We start from the raw sequence: 22,688 nt of genomic DNA, 5'->3' as shown, positions 1-22,688 counted from the left end.
AACGCCCTCGCACTTCTGTCAACTTGCGCTTGATCCAGCCTTTCCATCTTGTTCAAAGTGCCCCCAAAAAAGCCTTTGCTAGCCTAGCCTGCCTTTAAAGCCCTGTGCCCCCTGCTGACCATCGCGTACGAGAGGGTCGTCTTAACATCGAAACGCCGTGTCACCACGAATCCTACACTGACGGATCAAGGCTCTTTCGTTTACTCGGCCTTCACCGCCTGCTGCTCTTTTTTTTTTTTCGTCACTCCCTCTCTTTCCTCTGCTGCTGCCCCTCATGCGTTGGGTCGGTTGTTGTGCAGCTCTCTCAACCGCTTCACCCAGTGGTTGCGCAGCGGTGGGGGCATCTTGCAGAAGATCATGGCCTTGTTGTCATCTGTGAGAGCCTTCTCGGCAATCTTAAGCTGGAGATCCATATCCTCATCGGAAAAGTCACGGAAGAAAATATCGATGGCTTGCTCGGGATATCTGGTTGGACCCCGGATGGCGTCGGCGATCTTGACCAGCCCATCCTCGAGTAGCTGCTTGCCAACATTCATCATCGAGGCCGTCGTCGCGTCCAGGTTGCTTGCAGATGATGACGCCGAGGCGGAGGCCTGGGCGGGGTTGGCATAGCCAGAAATGCGGCGCCGCTTCTCCACCGGCTGCGCCGTGGGGTGGCCCATTTGCGCCGTCGGGGCCTTGTCGGTTGTCGGGGCATGTTGGGGGAATCGCTTGCGTCCCGTCGCCGTCTCCTCGGGTGGCGTGAGGGCGCTGGTGCCTGCGATGTGCGTCCTGGGCGGGATGGTCGTGGATGTGGGTCTTTGTTGTGGTTGCTGTGTTTGCTGTTGGGGTATCATGGGCTGGTGGACGTTTGCTGCGGGGGTTTGGCTGACGGAGCCGCGGGACTGCGCCGGCTGTTGGTTCACGCCGGACTGGGAAGGCGGGCGATATGGCGGGTCGACCTGGAGATCCAGGACGGCGGTACCCGGCATATCCGGATCCTCGGAGCCCTGGATCACGTCGGGTCCTTTGCGCTTCGGCTTCATGATGCGCTTCGGAGCGCCACCGGAACCGACGACATCCGGATAAAGGATTTCCATGTACTGCTCATGTTCGAAGGGGCGCCCTCGTAGTGCGCGCGACAACGGCTCTTTCTGCGGCAGACGATCAGCGATAAGGCCCAATATCAGAAGAGGAGGTCAAGAACAGCCGGACGGCAGGGGGGGCAGGGGCTGAGGAAGCGCGCGCGCGCGCGTGTCGACTCACCTCGATATGCGCTTTCCAGGCCTCCTCGGAGGCGGTGACAGTTCTCGTGGTCGGGTTGTAGAGGAACTCGGGGTCTTCGCGCAAGCCGCGCCAGAGGCGAAACTTTTTGCGCGCGTTGTCGGACTTGTTTACGAGATGGCTCTTTGTGGGGTATGCGCCATGTTTCTCGCGCAAGGCGGTAGCAGCGCGATCCCAGGCATCAGCCTTGAAAGAGTGGTTCTCGCGAAGGCCCAGCTGGACAGAGTCGCAGAGGGAGCGGAAGAAGGTGGCCTCGTAGGCGGGAGTCCAGCTGAAGCGCGGTGCGCGCTTGTCGCGATCACCTCCGGCGGCGCCGGATGGACCGTCAGGGCCGGTGAACTCGTCGTCCGACATTGAGGCCTTTTGAAGGGAGAGCGACGGGAGGGCGTCGACGAGGAGTCGGGGGGAGGTGGAGGGACAGCTCGGGGACTAGAGGCCCCGGAGATGTCGACGGGAACAGATGATATCGATAGGATGGCAGTGGGAAAATGGATCCGGGTGTCTTGGACCCTGAACGGCGATGTGGCCGTGTGCCGGGTTCGGAGATTGAGGAGTCGCTGAACGGGGGGGGGGGGGGGGGGGGGGCACAACGGTGGGCGACGTTTGACGTGGGCAAGACACACCGAGACCGACGACAGGACGGTCAAGTCTCGACGGTGAGGTGCGGTACGGATGGTCAGGTCGAAGGTCAGACAGGACCAGTAGGTAATTGTGTGGATGGATGGAGGGACGGTGGATTGGGGGTGTGGGTGCGGTGCGGTGCGTTGCGGTACACGCCGTGTGTGGGCGTGGACGGGACGTGACGAGTTGAGTGGGCGTGTGACCCGACCGTAGCAGGTGGTCCCCTCAGCAAAAAGTAGGTAGCACGTAGGTAGCTACCACCGTTGGGTATCCGTAGGGAGGGACGAATAGGTACGGATCCGTACGGATAGTGTTCGTCGAGGTTTGCGCGGGAAGCGAAGCGAAGCGAAACGAGCGGGCGGGCGGGCAGCAAGGCGTTGGAGCGAGCGAGCGTTGCGCGTGGGGAAGAACAGCGTGCGAAACGAACAACGACGGACCTCTCTCTCGTTTGGCTGGCTGCAGATGCCGCTGCGTTGGCTAAGTCATGGATGGAGAACGGTGCGGATAGATTTCTGCCAAAAATGCGCAAGTCGATGCCTACATTAGGCGGGCAGATTGGAATGGAGCGGGCAAGCAAGCAACAAATCAACGAGGCTGGCGGTTGGCGGGCTGGAGGAGGAGCTGAACTGTGAACTGTGAACCTACGGATCCATACTTAGGTATAGAGGTACCTACCATACCTACCTTACGGTGCCGCTGCTGCCCAGTGCCCCGCCTTATTACGTCCGGGTCCGGGAGAGGAGACCTCACGTAGGTAGTACCTAGAGGGAGGCACTCACCAGTCATGGAACACCTCACACAGTCTGGCGCGAGTCGGGCGCTGCAAGTCACGCCTTCCCTCCCAGTGGTTCCTTCCCTTGAGCGGGTGGGCCAGTCACAGTCACACACAAAAGTGACCTAAGAGGCTAGGTAAGAAGGGCCCGAACGGGGTTGGTTGGTTGGGACTCGGTCCAGAACCAGTCATGTGTCTGGACCCTCCCTCGGATGCTGGATGGTCCCCGTTTCTCGCCAGACTGACGTGCCTTCTGATTGGCTGTTACAGGGTTTCTTTCCCGCTTTCCGCGCGAACCGAGCTTCATCCGTGGCACAGGCCAGATCACGTGGGGGCCAAGGCCCTGATTGGGATGCAACACTGGCAGTAATGTTTGTCATCCGGTGCACAGACCACACCCAATGGTTCTTGCTGCCTGAGGTGTCAAGAGAGGGCCATCCAGGTGTCGTGCTGTGTGGCGGTGCTTCGGACCTTTCTTTCCACTTGCCACAGTGAGGCTGATGCTGTCTCTCTTCCTCCATTCCCCCCCACCGGTGCCGAGGTGCTCCCCTTCCCCTCCACATCCCCAGAGGTCACATTTCCAGCATTCGACCGGTGCATCGCCTCCGCCTGCCCTGTCCTCACTGCCGGCTTGGCAGAAACACCAAGACAGATCGCTCAAACATAACGCAGACGTCTTATTACACTCATTCACTTTCCACCAGCAACAGGCACCGCACCTAGTATTGTGGGTGCTGTCCTGCAAGCCCGTTTCCTCCCGCCTGCTTTTTTATCCTTTCCACTTTACCGACCTGCCCTGCATGTCTGCATGTCAGTCAAGCTTTTCTTGTCGTCACCCCCGCCTAGGTCAATCGGGACGCAAATGGCCAAGAGAAGGATGCTTCAAGGCCTGGTAGTTTCCACCATTGGAGGCTGATCGGTCGTGGTCCCCTGAGTTGGATCCTTCGTCGCCCTGCAGGTGATCACCATCGCCAAGCGATCGTAATCGCAGTCGCTCGCAGTCGGGGTCGCAGTCCGCCGGAGCCGCATCAGCCATATGCCTCACGTCACCACCTCACATGCTTCGACGACAGGCAAATAATCAGCGATATCCTCGGGCTTTATAGAATACATCGAATTTCCGAACACGAGAATGCCAAAAACTGCCACAACCGGTGCCAGCCAACGACCGGTCGGTTCTCTGCATGTCGCTGACTCTCTCCCCCTCCTCTCGCGACACCGAGAGATACCCCCGACTAAGCCCAGTGACCTGCCTGCCAAGTTGCCAAGCGATTCGGTCTCTTGAGTAAGTCCGGCCTTGCTAACGTTCGAACGACAAACGACCGAGTTACTCGATAAGAGCCTCCCCGGCAACCACCCACCACGCCTTCAACACCATCAGCACCTATAACGACATCATCGTTCAATGACTCTCCGAGCCTAAAGCCGAGGCGAGCCTGCCTGGCCCTTGATCGTCCTCCACATTCGCCTTTTTTTAGGTTGGGTTTTAGAGTTGCTTCCTCCGACATGACAACCTACGCGTACTGATCCCGAGGCACGCGGCTGTTCACTGTTCAGATGATGGCGGCCAGCGAGCCCACTCCTGACTTACAGAGACACCCAAATTACGGTTGATCTCATCTTGTCCAATGCCTGCCGCAGGGTCCGGTTTCTGCGCAACGTGACGGGCCAACCTTATAGTTGCCTGTCTTGCCCTACGGAGTACAGGTTCACAATGCCATTGCCAATTGCACGCATGACATGGGCCGGAGTCCATGAACATGGCAGCGAAGCAAGGCAAGGCATGGCTCATGCACACCTTGCCTATGGAAGATGAGATATTATATCCTTCCTGGCTGTTCCATCCGGTGCTCCATCCACCTAGAGCTCCATCTGGTGGTCCTTGATCGTCCCTGAGATGAGGCGCTGCGCTGAATAGCAGGTTGCAACAGCGTCGAATCTTTTGAGGCGAAGCGCATCAGATTCAGAATCAGCCCGCCGCCGTCGTCACAAATATGAAATGGGAACAGACATCGGTTGGCCATTCGAGGTTCCATCCTCAGCCCAGCCGCGTTTCTCGAGAACAAACAGAATTGCAAATCGTGTTGCAAGGCCATCACGTCTCTGACACCTCAAACCCAGTCAACTGAGAGCACATTACTCTGCGGTGTGGTGTGCGGGCAGGGCATGCCCATGTTGGAGGCGTTCATAGTTTGTCATCCTTCTTGGCTGCGGCGCAAACATGCAGCTGCACAGCTTGACAGTGTCGTGCTCTCACTCTACGCAGTACTAAGTATCGCCTTCTCGGTGGCTGCGGCTCAGAGTTCTGCCTTCAGTCAGTCAGTCATCGGCAGACTCAGCAACTGCACTTCAAAGTCAGCAGCCACCTCATATTTCGCGTGCCTATTCGTTCTATCATTCGCACGCCCACGAGGCCCCATGCATGTCGCTGTCCGGGCACATGTGCCGCTCGGAACATTTGGCTGGCTCGGAAGGGCGAAGTGACTGGGATTCCGCCGCACAGCGCTGTCTCAGAATGTTCAGTGGACCGTTTCAGGGCCTGTCAGCCTGTCCACTTGGGGACGTCGCCCAGAGAGGGACACACACAGGACCTCCCCACCCGGCCTGGCCGCGGCCTCCAACTAGGCGTTGCCATTGCATCCATGTTGGATGATGTGGATGATGGATTTGCATCTCTGCTGCACCAGCACCATCAACCGCCCGCGAACTTGGAGAGACCCAGACGCCTCTGGCCACCATCGACCGATTGGGTCCCGCTGCCCCGTGGTGCCGTCTCCGAAGGGACCCTCACCCAGGGCTACGACGACGCTGCTTCCAAACGTTCCAAACGATGGCCGAAGACGCCGTTTATCCGGGCCCTGCGTCAGCAGACTGTCAGTGAGTTGCCGAGTTGCCTGTCCCTTTCATGTCGCCTCTCCTGAAGCTCCCTGTCCAAGACAACAGACCATTCAAGGGGTTTCTTCTCAGGAGACGACGGTCGCCGCAAGAAGATGAGAACGGGACTCGATGATGGGGACACGGCTCAAAGGGAGGGCTCAACTCGTTAGGGATCGAGATTGTATGTATTCTTACTAAAATACCACGTTTCATACTATAACCTTTAAATATAATATATAATAAGTTTTTTACGCTAACCTAATTAGGTAATAGGTCTAACTATATATAGCTAGTGCTAGCTTAGATCTTCTAATAATCTAGTGAAAACCTTTTAGTAGCCCCTCTAACTATATACCTCTAATATTAATACTAATACTATTGTTATTACTAATATTAATACTACTAGCTATTATAGTGAAAAATTATAATCTCTACGCTTAATTTTAGCACTTTCTATATAACTAACACTATAGAAGTCCTTAATTATAATATAAGTACTATAAAAAGATTTTTATAAGTATAAATATATACCTCTAATAGTATCTTAAAGTCTATATATTTTATTAAATTACTACTTAACTTATACTTTTAATCTAATAATTTTTTAAACTTCTTAAAGTAGTTACTAAGTAGAAAAATAATCTTAAGTATTATATAGCTCTTTCTATTTACTATAATAGTAAGCTTTTTACTTACTTTAAGGATAAAGCTATATTTTATTTCTTTAAACTCTACTTACTTAATTAGATATTATTATTAACTTATTTTTTTATTAACTATTTACTTAATAAGGTTTATAAGGATATTAAGTAGTAAGTTTAACGCTATATTAATATATTTACTTATCTTAATATTATTTTTAATAGCTCTAATAATATTACTAATAATAGAGTTATTAATATATATATTTAAGTACTTAATAGTATAGCTTTTTATTAATATATTTAGGATATAGGTGAAACTTAATATATAATATAAGATATTATTAACCTTCTCTTTATTAAACTTAATAGTATTATATATAGTAAAATAACTAATAGATCTAATTTTATATAAATTAATAGCTTTATAATTAATATTTATAAAATTATAAGGTTTTACTATAAGAAGTTTATTACTAACCTCTATTTTAATACTTTTAGAGTATTTTATAATACTTATAATCTCTAACTACTTATTAGTAATATCTTCTAACTACCCTATTTTAATATTATTTTTAAAGATATATAGTATATTATTACTAGTTTTTATACCTCTAAACTATAGCTTATAAAGCTTTATATTTATTAAGAAGAAGAGTATAGCAAATAGAGGGCTTTATTAACTATATATATTTTTTTTCTTTTATTATTAATTTTAATTAACCTCTTTCTACTATAGATATATTACTTAATAGAGGAGCTAAGTTACTACTTTTAAGTTACTAATCTAAAATAAGTTTATTTTATATTATTACTCTAAGAAGCTTTATATATTTACTACTACTAATAAGTTTCCTTTAATAATTACTAATAGTATAGTAATTATAAGAAAGTATAAGTTTTAGTATAACTTAAAGACTTTTTACGCTTTACTTTAGCTAATTATAGAGGTTTAATACCTCTCTAAGGCTAATTACGCTTACTTTAGTAAGGTTATCCCTTATTAATAAGGTATTTAGAGTAATTAGTTTACTCTTAAAATAAATAAGATATACTTATTTCTTATTAAAAATAGTATATAGCTTTAACTTTATAAAGTTTACTATAAACGCTAAGTAATATAGTTATATAATATTAATTAAGCTATTTAAGTATTTAACCTCTCTACTATTTAAGATATTATACTTATTATCCTTATTACTTATATTAAAGCTTTTATTTAAAAGTTTATTTCACTTAATAAGAGGGTTAATATTTATTATAAATATCTTATTTATTAAGCTTAATATAGCTATCCTACTTTTAAAGTAATTAATAACTTTTAAGACCTTAACTATAAGCTTTTTAAAGTATAATAAATAACCTCTTTTATAGGTTTTAAGCTAATAAAAGTAGCTTTATATCTCTTTAGTATAATTACTAATTTAGTACTTTCTAAGAGGTCTTTTTTAATATAAAACTTTATCTATAGCTAGCTTTATAATAGATTAACTCCTAAATAAACTAATAAGTTAACGTTTATTTATATTAATTAATAAGTACTTAAGAAGTTTAAAGTAATACTATAGGCTTTAAAAGAGCCCTTATTATAATAAGAAGAAGTATTTAAGTTAGTTTTACTTTATTTTAACGCTTAAGTAGAATAAGTAGGGGTTTAAGCACTATAAAGTGCTATTTTTAGCTTAGATCTACAGTTAATATTACGTCAGGTTATACACTTCATTAAAATATAACGTTAGGGCCTCAAAATATAACGTATTACTAAGAGTACGGTGTACGTACTCGAACGCTATAACTCGTGAACTCAGGAGGAGCCCACCAACCTGAACGGTAGCTTGACATAAGTTGTGCTGCTCCAAGCGCCTGTCACCTGGCTTGCCTGTATGGTGCTGGCAATCGAGTGGCTGCATGGCATGGCTGGCAGGTTGCGAGAACGACGATGCTTCCCAGAGGCTGTGCTGTGCCTGGCGTGACCTGGGAACAGAGCCCCGAGTTCCCGCAAACACTGACAGTTTTGGCTTTCATGTTCAGCAGCGACGCTCGTTTCCTTTTCGTCCGATTCACGAATACCACTCAAATATTTGGTAGTCGGGACCTAAAAATGTTCGGTATCCCCCTTCCGCAACACCAAAAGCTTAGCACGCCAAGCGTATGGGGGCGTGGATAGATCGCCCTTGGCGACCCAGGCGCGCAAGTCTTGGCTTTCGCCCTCCATCGCTGTTTGCCCATGCCCAGCCAAACCCAGCCAGGCACCATGAGGCTTTCGTTAGCGGCGGGAGAGCAACCATGGGGATCGCTGAAACGCCAAGCGGAAACAACTGCGAAGGCTGTAATTGAACCAACCGACCATCTCAGTAAAGAAGGCCAATGACGAGATTAATCCGGGATACCGTCTGGATGGGAATCTTCCGTCGAACGCGCCCATCTGTCGCCGCTCTCCCGCGCTCGATCCCCTTCCCCTGCTGCGACTGGAAACTGACGTACGGTGTGTCCACCCCCGTCGCAGAAAACTGCCTCTCCTCTCTCTCCTTTGCCTTTTCGTTTCCAACCGCCAAGGGAACTTGGCTGGACTGCCTTTCCAGTCGCAGTCGCATCGACAAGTGGAAACCCGGTTCGTCCTCGACAGCAGGAGGGATGCCCGTTCCAATACGCAGCGCCAAGAATAGCATCAATACCGCTTTTTCTCCCCTACCTCCCTCCTTCTGCGTTCCTCGTCGGATATCCGCCGCCGTCCGCCTTTGTCAGTGTTTTATCTGAAAAAAAAGAAAAGCAGCCCAAAGTCGACTTAAGCACCTGCGAGGCAGGCATCCAGCATCCATCCAATTCGACATTTCAGTCAATTAATTGGAATAAAGCCTGTGGAGACCCTCGTGGGACACATCTATATGTTACGTCGTCTAAATGCTTAGCCTCGCTTACTTGGACTAAGGTCAAGGTCAGGCTTCTGGATCCCTTGATCCAGAACAACAACAACACCAGCGATTCTGCTCGGCTCACCGACGCCGCTCGGTGGAGAACACGGGGTCAGGAACTTGTCTGGCCATCTGCAGCAGGACTGGAGAAAATGCAACGGCCCGGCTAGCAGATCCCGAGTGCTTGATTTCTCCTAAGCCACGGCGCTTGTGATCTCTCGAGCAGCACGCTAGCCTACTTGCCCACGCCTACGCAATCAATCTAGCATTGCAAGGCTTAGTTTAGGTCTAACAATGGCGCTGGCTCCGAGGATTTGATGTTGACAGGCGCCTCGCTTTCGTCTTACCGTCGCTCTTTTCCCCGGCGGCCATCTAATCCGCGGTGTCGCCTTCATCCTACCTTCACCGGAGATGAGTACAGAGGGAGAAAGGCCGGGATCATATCGCCAAGCCAATCTGCCAAAGCATCAACGCTTAATTGGTTCGAACTGAGCTAAATGAGACCTCGACTGACAAACGGCCTCCACGGTCTCGCAGACTTCAACATCCGAAGCACCAACATTTCTTGGCAACTCAGACCTTCCAACGGTTCACAACCAAAGAGAAAGCGAGCGCAAGTACAACTGCGTTGTGTGAGTGAGTAGGAAGATGCATGCCTAGAGGCAAACCACACACACACACCTACACACGTCCATTCTCCCTCCCCTCCCTGCCTTCTCTTACACACCCACGCACACCCTCAACCCACAGCCCCTGCGCTAGTCTCCCGGCACCGATCGACCGGTATCCCTGTTCTGGATCACAGCTTGGCTCACTGTGGGGTAAGGGGACTCCCCTGCTTGCAACCGATCTACTCCTCGACGTATTCGCAGAATTCCAAACATGCTGCCAGATCCACCCCGTTGCCGCAACTCGTGTCTTGGATCCCGACTGGCGGGAGGGACTTCGACCACCGCTGTCTCTGAGATCCTGATCCCAAGCAGACACACACGCGCGCACACCCCTTTCGCCTCTTCTCTCTCTGCGTGTGTTCCTCGCCCCTCCTCCAGTCAGGCCCTCGCAGTAGTTCGACCGGTCCAACACCAGATCCGTTTCCTCCCAGGGCTTGCCCGGCCTGACATGGACGCGCACGCCCTTGTCGACCGGGACAATCTGTGACCAGGGCATCACAACTTGAGACTTGGCCCGCCTGGAGGCTCCAAGCAACGAGCGCACGACGTCGTCGTCCCATTTTTGCAACATGTATAATCCTCGCAACCCATGCCACCCAGTGGCCATTTCTTGAGTTTCCTACTTTGAACATTAACTCGGCCTTTCCACCTCTTCTTTTTCTCTTCTTTTCCTTCGTCCTGGGTCACTCTTCTCTTCTTGGCCACTCCCGTCACCAGTTCCATTCATTCGCGAACTCTTAATTTCTCTTTACTCTTGAGGGCTCCTGGTGATAGCCCCTCGTCCTTCCTTGACAACCGCGAGCCGCCTGGTGTGGCCTGTTTCTTCCCTTTTTTCTTATACTCCCCCAAGTTTGTAAAGAGTTGTGTCCTGGTGACGGACGATAGACAGGAGACATCATGGAGCCATCTGTATTGCGGACGTTGGTCCTTTTCTTCGGCTTCCTCGCCCTGGCCGACGCCTCCCCGGTCGACAAGCGCAGCACTCTCCAGAAGCGCGGTTCTTTCCTCGTCCCCCGAGTCCCCAACGAGAACTTCCAAGGCCACAATGGACCGAGACAACTGATCAAGGCCTACCGAAAGTTCAGCATGCCCATCCCCCAGGGCCTCCTCGACGCCATGGACGCCATGGATGCCCAGGCAGCCGCCAACCCTGCACCGGCAGCCCCCGTCAAGGCGGAAGGCTTCAAGTCTCTCGCCGCCGGCGCGAGCAACCAGACTGCCGCCGCTGGCCAGCCCGGAACCGGTCTCACCACCGCGACGCCGATCCGCAACGACGTCGAGTACGTTTCGCCCATCAAGATCGGTGGCCAGGAGGTCAACGTCGACTTCGACTCCGGCTCTTCTGACCTGTGGGTCTTCACATCCATGCTTGATGCCGCCTCCCAACAGGGTCACCAGCTGTACGACCCATCCAAGAGTACCAGTGGTGCCACCATGATCCAGGGCAGCTCCTTCAGCATCCGCTACGGTGACGGCTCCGGTGCCCAGGGTGTCGTCGGTACTGACCGCGTCGAGATCGGTGGCGCTGTTGTCGAGAAGCAGGCCATCGAGATGGCCACCGCCGTCTCTCAGCAGTTCGTCCGTGATACCGCCAACAACGGTCTCATGGGTCTGGCCTTTTCCAAGCTGAACACTGTCAAGCCCGACAAGCAGAAGACCTTCTTCGACAACGTCATGCCCAGTCTCGCTGAGCCTGTCTTCACTGCTGACCTCCGCAAGAAGGCCGTCGGTGCCTACGAGTTCGGCCGCATTGACAACACCAAGTTCACCGGCCAGATGACCTGGATCCCCGTCAACACCACCAGCGGTTTCTGGCAATTCCCCTCCGAGAAGTTTGCCGTCGGTGGCGGTGCCGTCCAGCAGGGTACCGCTGGTGCTCAGGCCATTGCCGACACCGGAACGACCCTCATCTTGGCCAACCCTCCCATGGTCCAGGCCTACTACTCCCAGGTCCAGGGCGCCCAGAACGACCAGACCGTCGGTGGTGTCACTTTCCCTTGCAACGCTCAGCTTCCCGACCTCATGATGGATATCGGCGGTGTCTACATGGCCCGTGTCAAGGGTAGCGATATCAACTTCGCTCAGGTCGACGCTCAAAGTAAGTTCTCCAAAGTTCATGTCCTCGGCTTCTTCGCATAATACTAATCTCAACACTTCACAGCTTGCTTCGGTGGACTCCAGGCAACCACTTCCAAGCTCCAGATCTACGGAGACATCATGTTCAAGTCGCAGTTTGTCGCCTTCAACGGTGGCAACATGTCTCTGGGCATGGCGGAGCACATTGTCAACAGCCAACAAGCGGCACCCGCAGCTGGCGCAGCGGCGTAAGCACCTGCCACCGAAAGACACAACACGAGCGAAACCTATCCTCTACCACATCTTCATTTCTCTTTCTCTTTCCCTTTCAAGGCATAAGGATTCACTAGTGATTTCTCCAGGGACATCAACACAAACAACGCCGGCTCGACGACGATGACGTCCGGGAGTGAGCGGAGGGTGGCTGCTACGGGGGGCTTAATAGTCGCTCTCCATGCCATGTTAATCGCAGTGGTCATGAGCGTCTGAGACGACAGCCGAGAAACACTTTTTTTTTAGCAAATGACAAAAAGACGATGGTGAATGCCCATTTTTTGTTTAGCTTAGATGTTCTGAGCTTGTCTAGCCGGCATAGTAAATGAATGGCATCGTGATGAAAATCATGCGTCTTGTCTTCTAAATTTTCCTCCCTGTGAAGGGGTATTCGTGACCTTCAAATGTGGAGTCTATCCTGCGTGTGGCTTATACTCCTGGTTCCCGACACGCCTGCATAGATCTTTCAATGTGTGACCTGCCCACTCAAAGTCTTCCTCATCAAGGTAGACTTGCGCGCTTAACCGCATGTACCACCGTCCATTGTGCCAGAATAGAGCGACGAAAGTCTGGTACTCCTGCACCAAAATGCCGACCATCCAGTCGACAATGGGATACGCCAGACGTTCCGGCACCGTGACCGTGCCGTCCGGCCCGGTCGACGGGGTCTCGGCATGCTCACTCATCACCATCGGCAGCGCCACGTTGACCAAGCTGCACTTTGTCATCGTGCCCGCCTTGTTGTCCATGATGAACGTGCCGAGAATAGCAGCGGCCTTTTCGCCCCCGGCTCTGGCCAGCGTCCACGTGTACTCGATAATCTTGTCCTCTCCGCCGATGCTCTTCCTCCACTCGATGGCATCCTTGACGCACAGATACGGGCTGTTGTCGAGCGTGCCCACGTACCCAAAGTTGGCGACGAAGTGCGACTCGGCGCTCGCGGGCAGCGGGTTGAACCGCGGGGCGCCGGAGCGCGGCACGTAGCCGTGGGACGTCGGCACCGTCGAGGCCATGAGGTGCTGGTTGCGCTCCGGCACGTAGAAGACGGCGCTCCCGCGCGGGGCGTGCAGCCACTTGTGGCAGTTCGTGAAGAAGTAGTCCGGATCGAGGGCCGTCAGGTCGATCGGGATCATGCCGATTCCCTGGGCGCCGTCGACGAGGCTGGTCACGCCCAGCTCGCGGCACGCGGCCGTCATGGCCTCGAAGGGGAAGCGGACGCCCGGGAGGCTGGAGACGACGTCGAACACGCAGAGGCGGGGGCGCTTGCCCGCCGCCTTGCTCGCGGCGACGGCGGCCCGGAATTGGGCGATGATCTCCTCGTCTTCGAGGGGGTACGTCAGGGTGATGCCGCGGTGAGAGACGAGGCCGTTGCGGGTGTCGACGATGTAGTCGATGGTCTTGCCGCAGGCGCCGTAGATTGTATTGAAGTACAGAATCTCATCGCGGGCGTCGGGGTTCCAGGCGAGATTTCGGAGGACGGTGTTGATGCCGACCGTGGCGTTGGGGACGAACACGACCGCTGAGAGGGGTGCGTTGAGGAGGTCCGCGGCGGCTTGACGGGATTCTCTTAGGTGTTCGTTGTAGGTGAAGCGGATGAAGGGGTCAGGACGGGCCTCTGTTTGGTCTTGGTAGGATCGGAGAGTATCTCGGATTTGTCGTGGAATCCCACCGTATGAAGCTGAGTGAAGTTAGTCGATGATCTCGCCGATGCAGGTCCGAGTAAGTGAGGGGGTGTTGCATGTGGTCTCACCGTGGTTGAGGTTGCGATAAGAGGGATCGATGAGAAATTCTTTGAGGAAGGGCTTTCCAAACGTCGTAGACGACGCCTGGATTTCGGCTGAATCTAAGATGTATTCACCCATGGTTGTCTTATCGTGCTGTAATTGAGGATGAAGTTGAGTGAGAGACATGTCAAGCTGCTAGGATCTGTCCAATGCCGATAAGGTTCTGATGGAATCGGTGCTCAATGTAACGCCCCGAACACTCAAGCTTTTCACAAGTACTTCCAGACAACAAGTAATATAGGTAATTTCATATTATATGGAATGTCTTTATTTGATTGACTCATTCCTGTTGGCTCTTTTATTGAAGACGCCCTCGGTTGTTATTAGCCGTGGGTGAGCGGACGGATAGCGATGGCTCACTGGAGTTCAGCGGGGATGTTTGTGATTCACAGGGCGCCCGTGCTCTTCTGCATGAACAATAAACATCAAAGCTGGATCAATGAGGTGGAGATATTCTTTTGCTTTTGCCTCATCAATCAAATGAACAGAGCAAAAGAAATTGTTTTACTCTCTGATCGTTGACTGCTTGCCCGGGCAAATCTCTGAGAACATTCACTTCACAACGGCCAGTTTCTGGATGGAAGTGGGTCACCTGAGCTGCAGCGGGTCTTAGTCTCCGCATTCGCTGGATTTCGCAACGAAGATCGTGGCGGACATAGCTCAGTTGGGAGAGCGTCAGACTGAAGTCAACTTCAATCACTTAATCTGAAGGTCGTGTGTTCAATCCACACTGGCCGCATCTTCAATTTTTTGTGTATTAATTAGATGTCCTCAACTTTTTCTTTATCTACGACTTGGGATGTTGTGGGGGTTTTATTTGCTTCAGAACAAGTAGCATGGTGTATTTATTACCTGATGTCAGCGTCTTTTTAATGATGCCGCTAGATATGAGGAACAATAGGATCTTAATTTCAGCAAATCATTTAAGAGCAAGCACCCTTTCCAGCAGTAACCAAACTCGTAGGAATCCATCTTTGGAATATGCTACTGGCTTAAGCTGGCGAGAGTTTTGAAGCTACTAAATGACTCTTCCCTAAGTAGAGCAAGTCCCCGTCTCACAAAGACATTTCTTCCCAGAACTGGTGCACTCTGCGCCCTTAGTCCACTTCTTATTTTCGCTACAATACATCTAGTCACACGTTAGTGACGACACCTAATGGCTCAAATTGCAGTGAAGGGTAAAGTATGCTCTGGTTACCTACCATGTGGCCTCCATTGAACTCGCAAGCGATTTGACCGACTTAAATGCAGCTTGCGCCATTCGGAACGCCGCACTGGGCCACAGCAGTGGCAGCAAGCCATGCAAAGGGGAGTACCGTAATCTTCATCTTGAAAATTGTCCGTCAAGTTGATTGATACAGAGTGGGTAATGAAACAATAGGTTGATGAGTCTGGAAGATACCCTCGGGGATTTCAAGGGGGAGGGAGACTGGGGTTTTATACTTGATCAGGCTGAGCCGCGTCTCCCCTTGGAAAGCGTGAGGAAGGGAATTGACTATAGAATCATTTGAAATAAGGCTTCCTTCCATGATACGTAGCTGGTGGCCTGATTCGACTTTGTACAATCTCACAAGGCTTCGACGTTTTGGCCGTAAGATGGTGTGCAGAGACTACTGATAGCATGAAAATCCTTATAATACTACCACACCAAGGCCATTGGAGGTAAATTCGGTACATTTACACACTGGTCGATCTTCGTATTGCTCTGACCTATAAATCAACTCACAATTCGACTAGGTGCTATTTGCATTCGCAACCACATGAGGTTGTGCTACAATGACCGCGTAATATTGGAGGACATCAGCGACACCATGAGGCTCTGGGTCTCACAAAGCTTACCTTGGGTAAGAGCTCAGTCCCAGGTAGGAAGGTCAGATGCTCATAGGAAGATGTGCACTTTAGCGAGAATCCTGCGTCTAAACCAATGGGTTTCCGTATCTTTTATAGAGAGCCTCCGAGGGCAACACTCCGAAGCTTGTGATTCTTGCTCTTCTCTCTAGTTTAGGGTGTTTGTCCCGTCTGGGTCTTCTATCTGTCCACACTACTCCTACATTTAGGTGGACGTAATTCTGTCAGAGTCCAGGTCGGGCTACATATTCAGTCTTTGAAAGTCTAATTTATATAAGAGTAAATCATGATACCATTTGAGAACATTGATATGACTGCGCAATAAAACAACGGCGTCCGAAGCATTGGCTTCGTGAGTGTGGTAGATGTGGAAGATAAGAGTTTGCTACTCGGGGAAAAAGTGTTCACATGCGACGACAAAGAGAACAATAGGAGTGACAATAGGATGGATACTGTTCAAGACGTAGGAGACAGTGACATAGTTGAGACGGCAATGTGAATATGAGGAGCGACGAGGTTAACGAAGTCGCGACAGAGCTAAAGTGCCAGTAATTCGTTATTAAGGAGTTAAGGATAGTCGGTTTTAGACTACAGCATCCAGAAAATAGGGGTGGACAAGGCCATTCATGAACAGTAAACACCCCGACGTTCGTGACTAAGTTTCCCCTTTCGGACTCTCACGAACCCTCAGGCGGAAGTCAACACCCGGCATCGGAATTTCGTGCCATGGAAGGGAGCCAATTGCCACCACACCGCCGGAACCAAGTAATCGGCACCCTGATGCGGGGTGTGGTGGTGCGGCGGCCCGGCGTTTAATATGTTTAAGTTGGCAACGTCATTTAACATGCTCCGAGCATGCAATTCACCCGCAGCGACGCGGATTGGACGTGTCCTGCAAAGGACCGCCCGATGTTTAACCATAAATGCGGCAGACGGCATGCTGGGGGCCATTCATTCGCGGGAATATATTAACTTCCCCTCACATTGAATTGGGTTATTCTCCAAAATTTTCCCCATGTCCCAAGAGATTTTGAATGTAACCCAAGCTCTCTACCGTCAACGTCACATGGGCGAGAACGATCCAACCATCAGGCACAGAGCCGATCTCATACCCCATTCCGCATCGGAGGGGGCATCTGCCGCATGACATGGATACCCTCCCCAGCGCGGGGACGAACTCTCACAACAGACGAACAGTAATCAGCAATTGGATGCCGCAGCAAATACCAAGCCCAGCGAATGCTACTACCGACATGCCCGTCATTAGCAGACCGCCGACGTGTCGCCTCACAATAGAGTGCGCCAAGATGGACGGAGCAAGGGTCGACAGGTGCGTTATCCTGCCTGCTGAACCAACGTCGTCCTCGCCGCGGGTCATGAGATCATAAGACAACTGCAATTCCCGTCTCTGCCGGATGAACGGCCAGTCTCCTCCCTCGGCATCTTGGCTGGACTGTCAGCGGGGTTCGAACAAATTGGACTCGGCGGATCGTCCTTGCAGCAGGCGGGGGAAGGCCTCATTCTCATAGAGTCTCTCAAGGTTCGACGGCGAGTATAAGTGTTCTCTTCCCACGCGGAGGGCCCCCCAATTGATCTGACCACCTTGAGAGAGAGTCAGTCCTGCAACCTGCAACTTGCACACACACACACCACCCGCCATGCACTTCTCCAAGCTCGCAGCTCTAGCCATCGCAACGGGCCTCGCCAGCGCGCAGGAAGCCGGGCCACGGCGCTCCCCCGAGTGGGAAGCAGCCTACGCCAAAGCCGAGGCGGCCCTCCCACGCCTCTCACAGAGTGAAAAGATCGGTATCGTCTCGGGCGTCGGCTGGGGCAACGGGCCCTGCGTTGGCAACACCAGCCCGGCGTCGTCCATCAACTACCCGCAGCTCTGCCTTCAGGACGGTCCACTCGGCGTGCGCTACGCCGAGAGCGTCACGGCCTTCACGCCGGGGATCCAGGCCGCGTCGACATGGGACGTCGAGCTCATTCGGCAGCGCGGCGCGTACAAGGCGGCCGAGGCGAGGGGCGTCGGCGTGCACGTCATGCTCGGCCCCGCGTGCGGCGCGCTCGGCAAGATCCCCGCGGCGGGACGCAACTGGGAAGGCTTCGGGCCGGACCCGTACCTCATGGGCGTCGCGACGCAGGCGACCATCGAGGGGATGCAGTCCGCGGGCGTGCAGGCGACGGCGAAGCACTACATTGTCAACGAGCAGGAGGTCAGCCGCGAGACGATCAGCAGCAACGTCGACGACCGGACGATGCACGAGCTGTACCTGTGGCCGTTCGCCGAGGCCGTCAAGGCCAACGTCGCGTCCGTCATGTGCTCGTACAACAAGGTCAACGGGACGTGGGCGTGCGAGAACGACGCCGTCATGAACAAGCTGCTCAAGCAGGAGCTCGGGTTCCCCGGGTATGTCATGACGGACTGGGCCGCGTCCACGGGCACGGCCAGCGGCGCGAACAGCGGGCTCGACATGATGATGCCCGGGAGCGACTTCAACGGCGGCACGGTGCTCTGGGGCCCCCAGCTGCAGAGCGCCGTCGACAATGGCCAGGTCGCGCAGTCGAGGGTGGACGACGCGGTCCGCCGCATCCTCGCGGCGTGGTATCTCCTCGGGCAGGACCAGGGATACCCGGCCGTCAACTTCGCGGCCAATGTCCAGGGAAACCATAAGGAGAACGTGCGCGCGGTCGCCAGAGACGGCATCGTGCTGCTCAAGAACGACGGCGCGGTGCTGCCCCTGAAGGCGCCGGGCAAGATCGCCGTCATCGGGTCCTCGTCCGTCAACAACCCGCAGGGCATCAACGCGTGCGTTGACCGCGGCTGCAACGTCGGGTCGCTGGGGATGGGCTGGGGCTCCGGGACGGTCGAGTACCCGTACGTCGTGGCGCCGCTCGACGCCATCAAGGAGAGGGCGGCGCAGGACGGCACGGAGGTCGCCGCCAGCAGCACCGACGACACGACCCAGGGCGCCGCCGCAGCCGGCGGAGCGGACGCTGCCTTCGTCTTCATCACGTCCGACTCGGGCGAGGGGTACATTACCGTCGATGGGAACCAGGGCGACCGCAACAACCTCGACCCGTGGCACAACGGCAACGAGCTCGTCCGCGCCGTGGCTGCGGCGAACCAGAACGTGGTGGTCGTGGTGCACAGCACCGGGCCCATCATCCTCGAGAGCATCCTGGCGCAGCCCGGCGTCAAGGCCGTCGTGTGGGCGGGTCTGCCATCGCAGGAGAACGGCAACGCCCTCGTGGACATCCTCTGGGGCGCAACAAACCCCAACGGAAAGCTGCCCTATACCATTGGCAAGGCGGCAGGCGACTATGGCACTGCCGTGTCGAGGGGAAGCGAGGACAACTTCTCCGAGGGTCTGTACATTGACTACCGCCACTTTGACCAGGCCAACATTGAGCCGCGATTCGAGTTTGGCTTCGGACTGTGTAAGTCGAGGCGCATCCCACTTGAGAGCGTTGAGAGCATCACTAACATTGGGGAACAGCTTACACGAACTACACGTACTCGGGCATCAGCGTCACCTCGACAGCCTCGTCCGGGCCTGCGGTGGGCGACGTCGTCCCCGGCGGGCGCGCTGACCTCTTCGAAGAGGTAGCCACCGTGACGGCGACGGTGACGAACAGCGGAGCCGTGGACGGGGCCGAGGTCGCGCAGCTCTACGTGACACTGCCGTCCGGCGCGCCGGCGGCACCGCCGAAGCAGCTGCGCGGGTTCCAGAAGCTGAGGCTCGCGGCAGGCGAGTCCGGCACGGCGACGTTCATCCTCCGGCGCAAGGACTTGAGCTACTGGGACACGCGGAGCCAGAACTGGATCGTGCCGGCCGGGACGTTTGGCGTCAAGGTCGCGGCGTCGAGCAGGGACATCCGGCTGGAGGACACCTTGGTCGTGTCGTAATCTGCAGACTGGAAAACAGTTTCGATAGAAAACAAACAAAAATAGGCATGGAAAAGTTGAGATTGCAATGTTGCAATTCTCCGTATCACGAATGCAATAAAATCATGGCATTATGAGATGGTGACCGTTCCCTTTGCTGGGAGACCCAAGGAAATGCTCCGCGCGTCGGACCGAATGACACGGTGGTGAACTTGGCGGAGGACGCGATCTGCCAGAACGATTTCTGGGCACCGAGGCCGTGATTCCGGGCGTGGAGTTTGGGGCTTCGGGAATGTGGGCGATGGCGTTCCCGTCCCGTCGCGGCGGCGGCGGAGTGTGGCGGGATCCCCAGCAAATGCGACCATGTTCCCTGCTTTCTTCTTTGGCAGGAAATCCATCTTCATATCCGAGCAACCTAAAAATTGTTTCAATGGGTTTCTGGAAGAAAGCGGGGACGGGCTCATTTGAAAGATCGGACCAGCCTCATGCTGGTCATGACTTATGATGCCGGTAAGCATATCGCGAATGGGACTGCCGTGGCCGTCTTGGCGGGTTGGGCCGTGGAGAAGCGAGGGCGTAGGGGCACCGTGGTTCGTTTGTTTCCCTGGTGGATTGGACATTGCGTTCATGTTTGCGACAGCGGTGGCTTGGATGCGTCTGAGTTGAGGCCGTGAAAGCTGGGATGAAAGGCTAGAGACGGGCGGAATCGGCAGATGCAAGCCGGGTGTGGGTGATGACGATCAGATCAGGGCACCGCGCGAACTGGTGCCTCTTGAAGGTTGAGACCGAGCCTCATTTTGTGACGACATTTTCAGGCGGGTTGGGGTTGGTCGTTCGCTGCGCTTCATCAGCCTTGAATATGGATACCAGTGACGATGATGTTGGTGATGTTGATGTTGGTAGAAAGACGGCAAGCGACACGCAAGCCGTGGCAGTCCCGGTGGATTACTCCGTAGAAACCACCAACTGCCACCGTTAGTAGGCCGGACTCGCCGACTACCTTCACTAACTGTAACGCCGATGCCGCCGACGCTGGAGCGGTGGGGTCGACCAGGGTGGGGCTTAGCGCACCGCCTCCCCCGAACGCTCCCCAAGCCTCACCACCCGTTGAGGAAATCGAATCTCGCATTCCCCCCGCCGAGTTCGCCCAACGCCCATTTATCACCCTGGCACTTCTTCAAAAGCACTGCTGCAGTGCAGCAGCGGCAGCGGGCAGCCACAGCGGCCGGGGGGGCCATCTCCCGCCCCTTGCTCCCCCGTTATCTCTCTTGTCTCTGCCTTACGAGGTCCAACTTGCAAGGTGAATGGACGGGGGGAGGATGGTTGGACGGGTGCTCTGTCGCTGTCAACTGCACGAACCTCTAGCTGCCGTTTGGGAGGGGAACAGACTGTGTAACCATGACGTGCAGCAAACACCACGCGCAAACAGGACGTCTTTGCAGAATCAGGACAGAGCCCTCGTGACTGCTCAACATTGGCCACTCGGTATCGTAACCGTCTCTTGTCTCGGTACTCGTGCTGCATGCTTCCCTTAACTCCAGGCGTTCCCGAAGAGACCTGCGAACCGCTAATACCAGAGCGTGACATCCAACTTAAGCGTACCAGCGCCTGTCCCGATGGCAGTGTGGGGATGTGGTGCCGCCCCCGGTGAAGGGATGGACGTTGGTCCCCCAAAGACGACGGAACCTTGCTCCCTTGCAAGTTGTATGCCGCAGCGCAAGGTAGGGTACGCAATACGCCGAGCCTCCGCCCCAGCGCCGCCCGGGATCCATCGTCCTCGAAGCTTTGCGTGCCCATCCGTGCAAGATTTGGCCTGCGCTGGGCTGATGGACATGCAATACTTAAGTTGATCGTTGCCCCTTACCTTGGCCTTGTTTCTATCTTTCTCGTTTCACAGCACATCCCAACAAAACAAGATACCCCATTGCGACCTTCGCATCATCGAAACAGCACGTACAATCTCAACTTACACACTTACACTTACACCACACACACACACACACCCTACATGTCAGCCAACGACTACTACGGCGGCTCCCGCCGCAACAGCCACACCCCAGGCTCCCGCTCCTCCAAGACCTACCTCTCGACCCCTCTCGTAGACCAAGCAGGCTACTACCCCGAGCTCGACGTCCCCCTCGGCGAACGCCCCCGCTCCGCCATGGCCAACCGCTCCAAATTCGGCAACGGCTACCACTCCCGCTCCCGCAGCACCGGCGGCGGCCCCCCGGGCTCCGACGCGCAGCTCGGCACCGGCAAGGAGGGCGAGCGCGGCCTGCTCTCCACCATCGGAGGCGGCGCTGCCGGCGGATTCGCGGGCAAGAAGCTCCTCGGCGGCGGCAAGCTGGGCACCGCCGCCGGTGCTCTCGGAGGCGCCGTCATCGCCAACAAGATCGAGCACCGCATCTCCGGGAGCCACCACCACAGCAGCAGCCATAGCAGCAGCCATCACCACTCCCACTCATATGGCGGCGGCCACCACTACGGCGCTCCTCCTCCACCGCCGCCGCCTCCTTACCACGCTCACCACCACCACCATCACGGCCCGCCGCCGCCCCCTCCTCCTCATTACGGCCCTCCCCACCACGGCCCCCATCACCATGGCGGCCCCCCACCGCATCACGGCGGCCACCAAAGCTCCGGTGGCTTCGGCGGGATGCTTGGCAATCTGATGCACAGGGGACACAATGAGCCTCCCCACCACGCCGGCCACCATGGCCAACACGGGGGTCATCACGGAGATGGTCACCATGGAGGTCACCATGGAGGTCATGGCTGGTAAACAGCAGCCCTCCACAGAATTGCTTTCATAATGACTGGCGTTTGGGATGGTTTGATTCATGAACTTGTATAACTATGATGGGATGAGAACGGTTTAAACCATATATACCTGTACGGATTTTGTTGTCAGTAAATCGAGAACAGCTTAGAATAAAGCTTGAATGCGTCATAAACGCCTGTAAAATCAGAATTTGAACATCAGTATATTTTCAGCTCGCTTGAACTGTGAAACTAGGTCGCCCCGTGTTCGCGTGGACACGTTGATGAGATGTGAATGCAG

At 53.7% G+C, this 22,688-nt stretch overlaps 5 protein-coding genes across 5 annotated transcripts; 3 read left to right on the top strand and 2 right to left on the bottom strand.

Annotated features, from left to right (window-relative positions):
- Positions 1 to 272: 272 nt before the first annotated feature.
- Positions 273 to 1,617, bottom strand: LIMYB (L10-interacting MYB domain-containing protein; the record flags this gene model as incomplete). Its single annotated transcript, XM_036635851.1, has 2 exons — positions 273 to 1,133; positions 1,246 to 1,617. 2 exons carry the CDS (start codon positions 1,615 to 1,617, stop codon positions 273 to 275), a joined length of 1,233 nt encoding a protein of 410 aa, XP_036497510.1.
- A 9,037-nt stretch (positions 1,618 to 10,654) lies between these two features.
- On the top strand, positions 10,655 to 12,085 carry CGCS363_v004001 (putative aspergillopepsin A-like aspartic endopeptidase; the record flags this gene model as incomplete). The annotated part of the gene is made up of 2 exons (XM_036635850.1): positions 10,655 to 11,855; positions 11,919 to 12,085. 2 exons carry the CDS (start codon positions 10,655 to 10,657, stop codon positions 12,083 to 12,085), a joined length of 1,368 nt encoding a protein of 455 aa, XP_036497513.1.
- A 434-nt stretch (positions 12,086 to 12,519) lies between these two features.
- Positions 12,520 to 13,968, bottom strand: egt-2 (Hercynylcysteine sulfoxide lyase; the record flags this gene model as incomplete). Its single annotated transcript, XM_036635849.1, has 2 exons — positions 12,520 to 13,784; positions 13,857 to 13,968. 2 exons carry the CDS (start codon positions 13,966 to 13,968, stop codon positions 12,520 to 12,522), a joined length of 1,377 nt encoding a protein of 458 aa, XP_036497512.1.
- Positions 13,969 to 17,396: 3,428 nt separating this feature from the next.
- Positions 17,397 to 19,648, top strand: cel3A (Beta-glucosidase cel3A; the record flags this gene model as incomplete). The annotated part of the gene is made up of 2 exons (XM_036635848.1): positions 17,397 to 19,179; positions 19,239 to 19,648. 2 exons carry the CDS (start codon positions 17,397 to 17,399, stop codon positions 19,646 to 19,648), a joined length of 2,193 nt encoding a protein of 730 aa, XP_036498906.1.
- A 1,987-nt stretch (positions 19,649 to 21,635) lies between these two features.
- CGCS363_v003998 (Uncharacterized protein) lies at positions 21,636 to 22,409 on the top strand (the record flags this gene model as incomplete). The annotated part of the gene is made up of 1 exon (XM_036635847.1): positions 21,636 to 22,409. The coding sequence occupies one exon, from the start codon at positions 21,636 to 21,638 to the stop codon at positions 22,407 to 22,409; it is 774 nt and encodes a 257-aa protein (XP_036498907.1).
- Between the last annotated feature and the right edge of the window lie 279 nt (positions 22,410 to 22,688).

The sequence above is a fragment of the Colletotrichum siamense genome, assembly GCF_013390195.1.
Source record: "Colletotrichum siamense strain Cg363 chromosome Unknown KSG_Cg363_contig03, whole genome shotgun sequence".
Classification (NCBI taxonomy): domain Eukaryota; kingdom Fungi; phylum Ascomycota; class Sordariomycetes; order Glomerellales; family Glomerellaceae; genus Colletotrichum; species Colletotrichum siamense.
The sequence above is the reverse complement of the archived record's forward strand: the minus strand, read 5'-3'. Positions and strand labels throughout refer to the sequence as shown.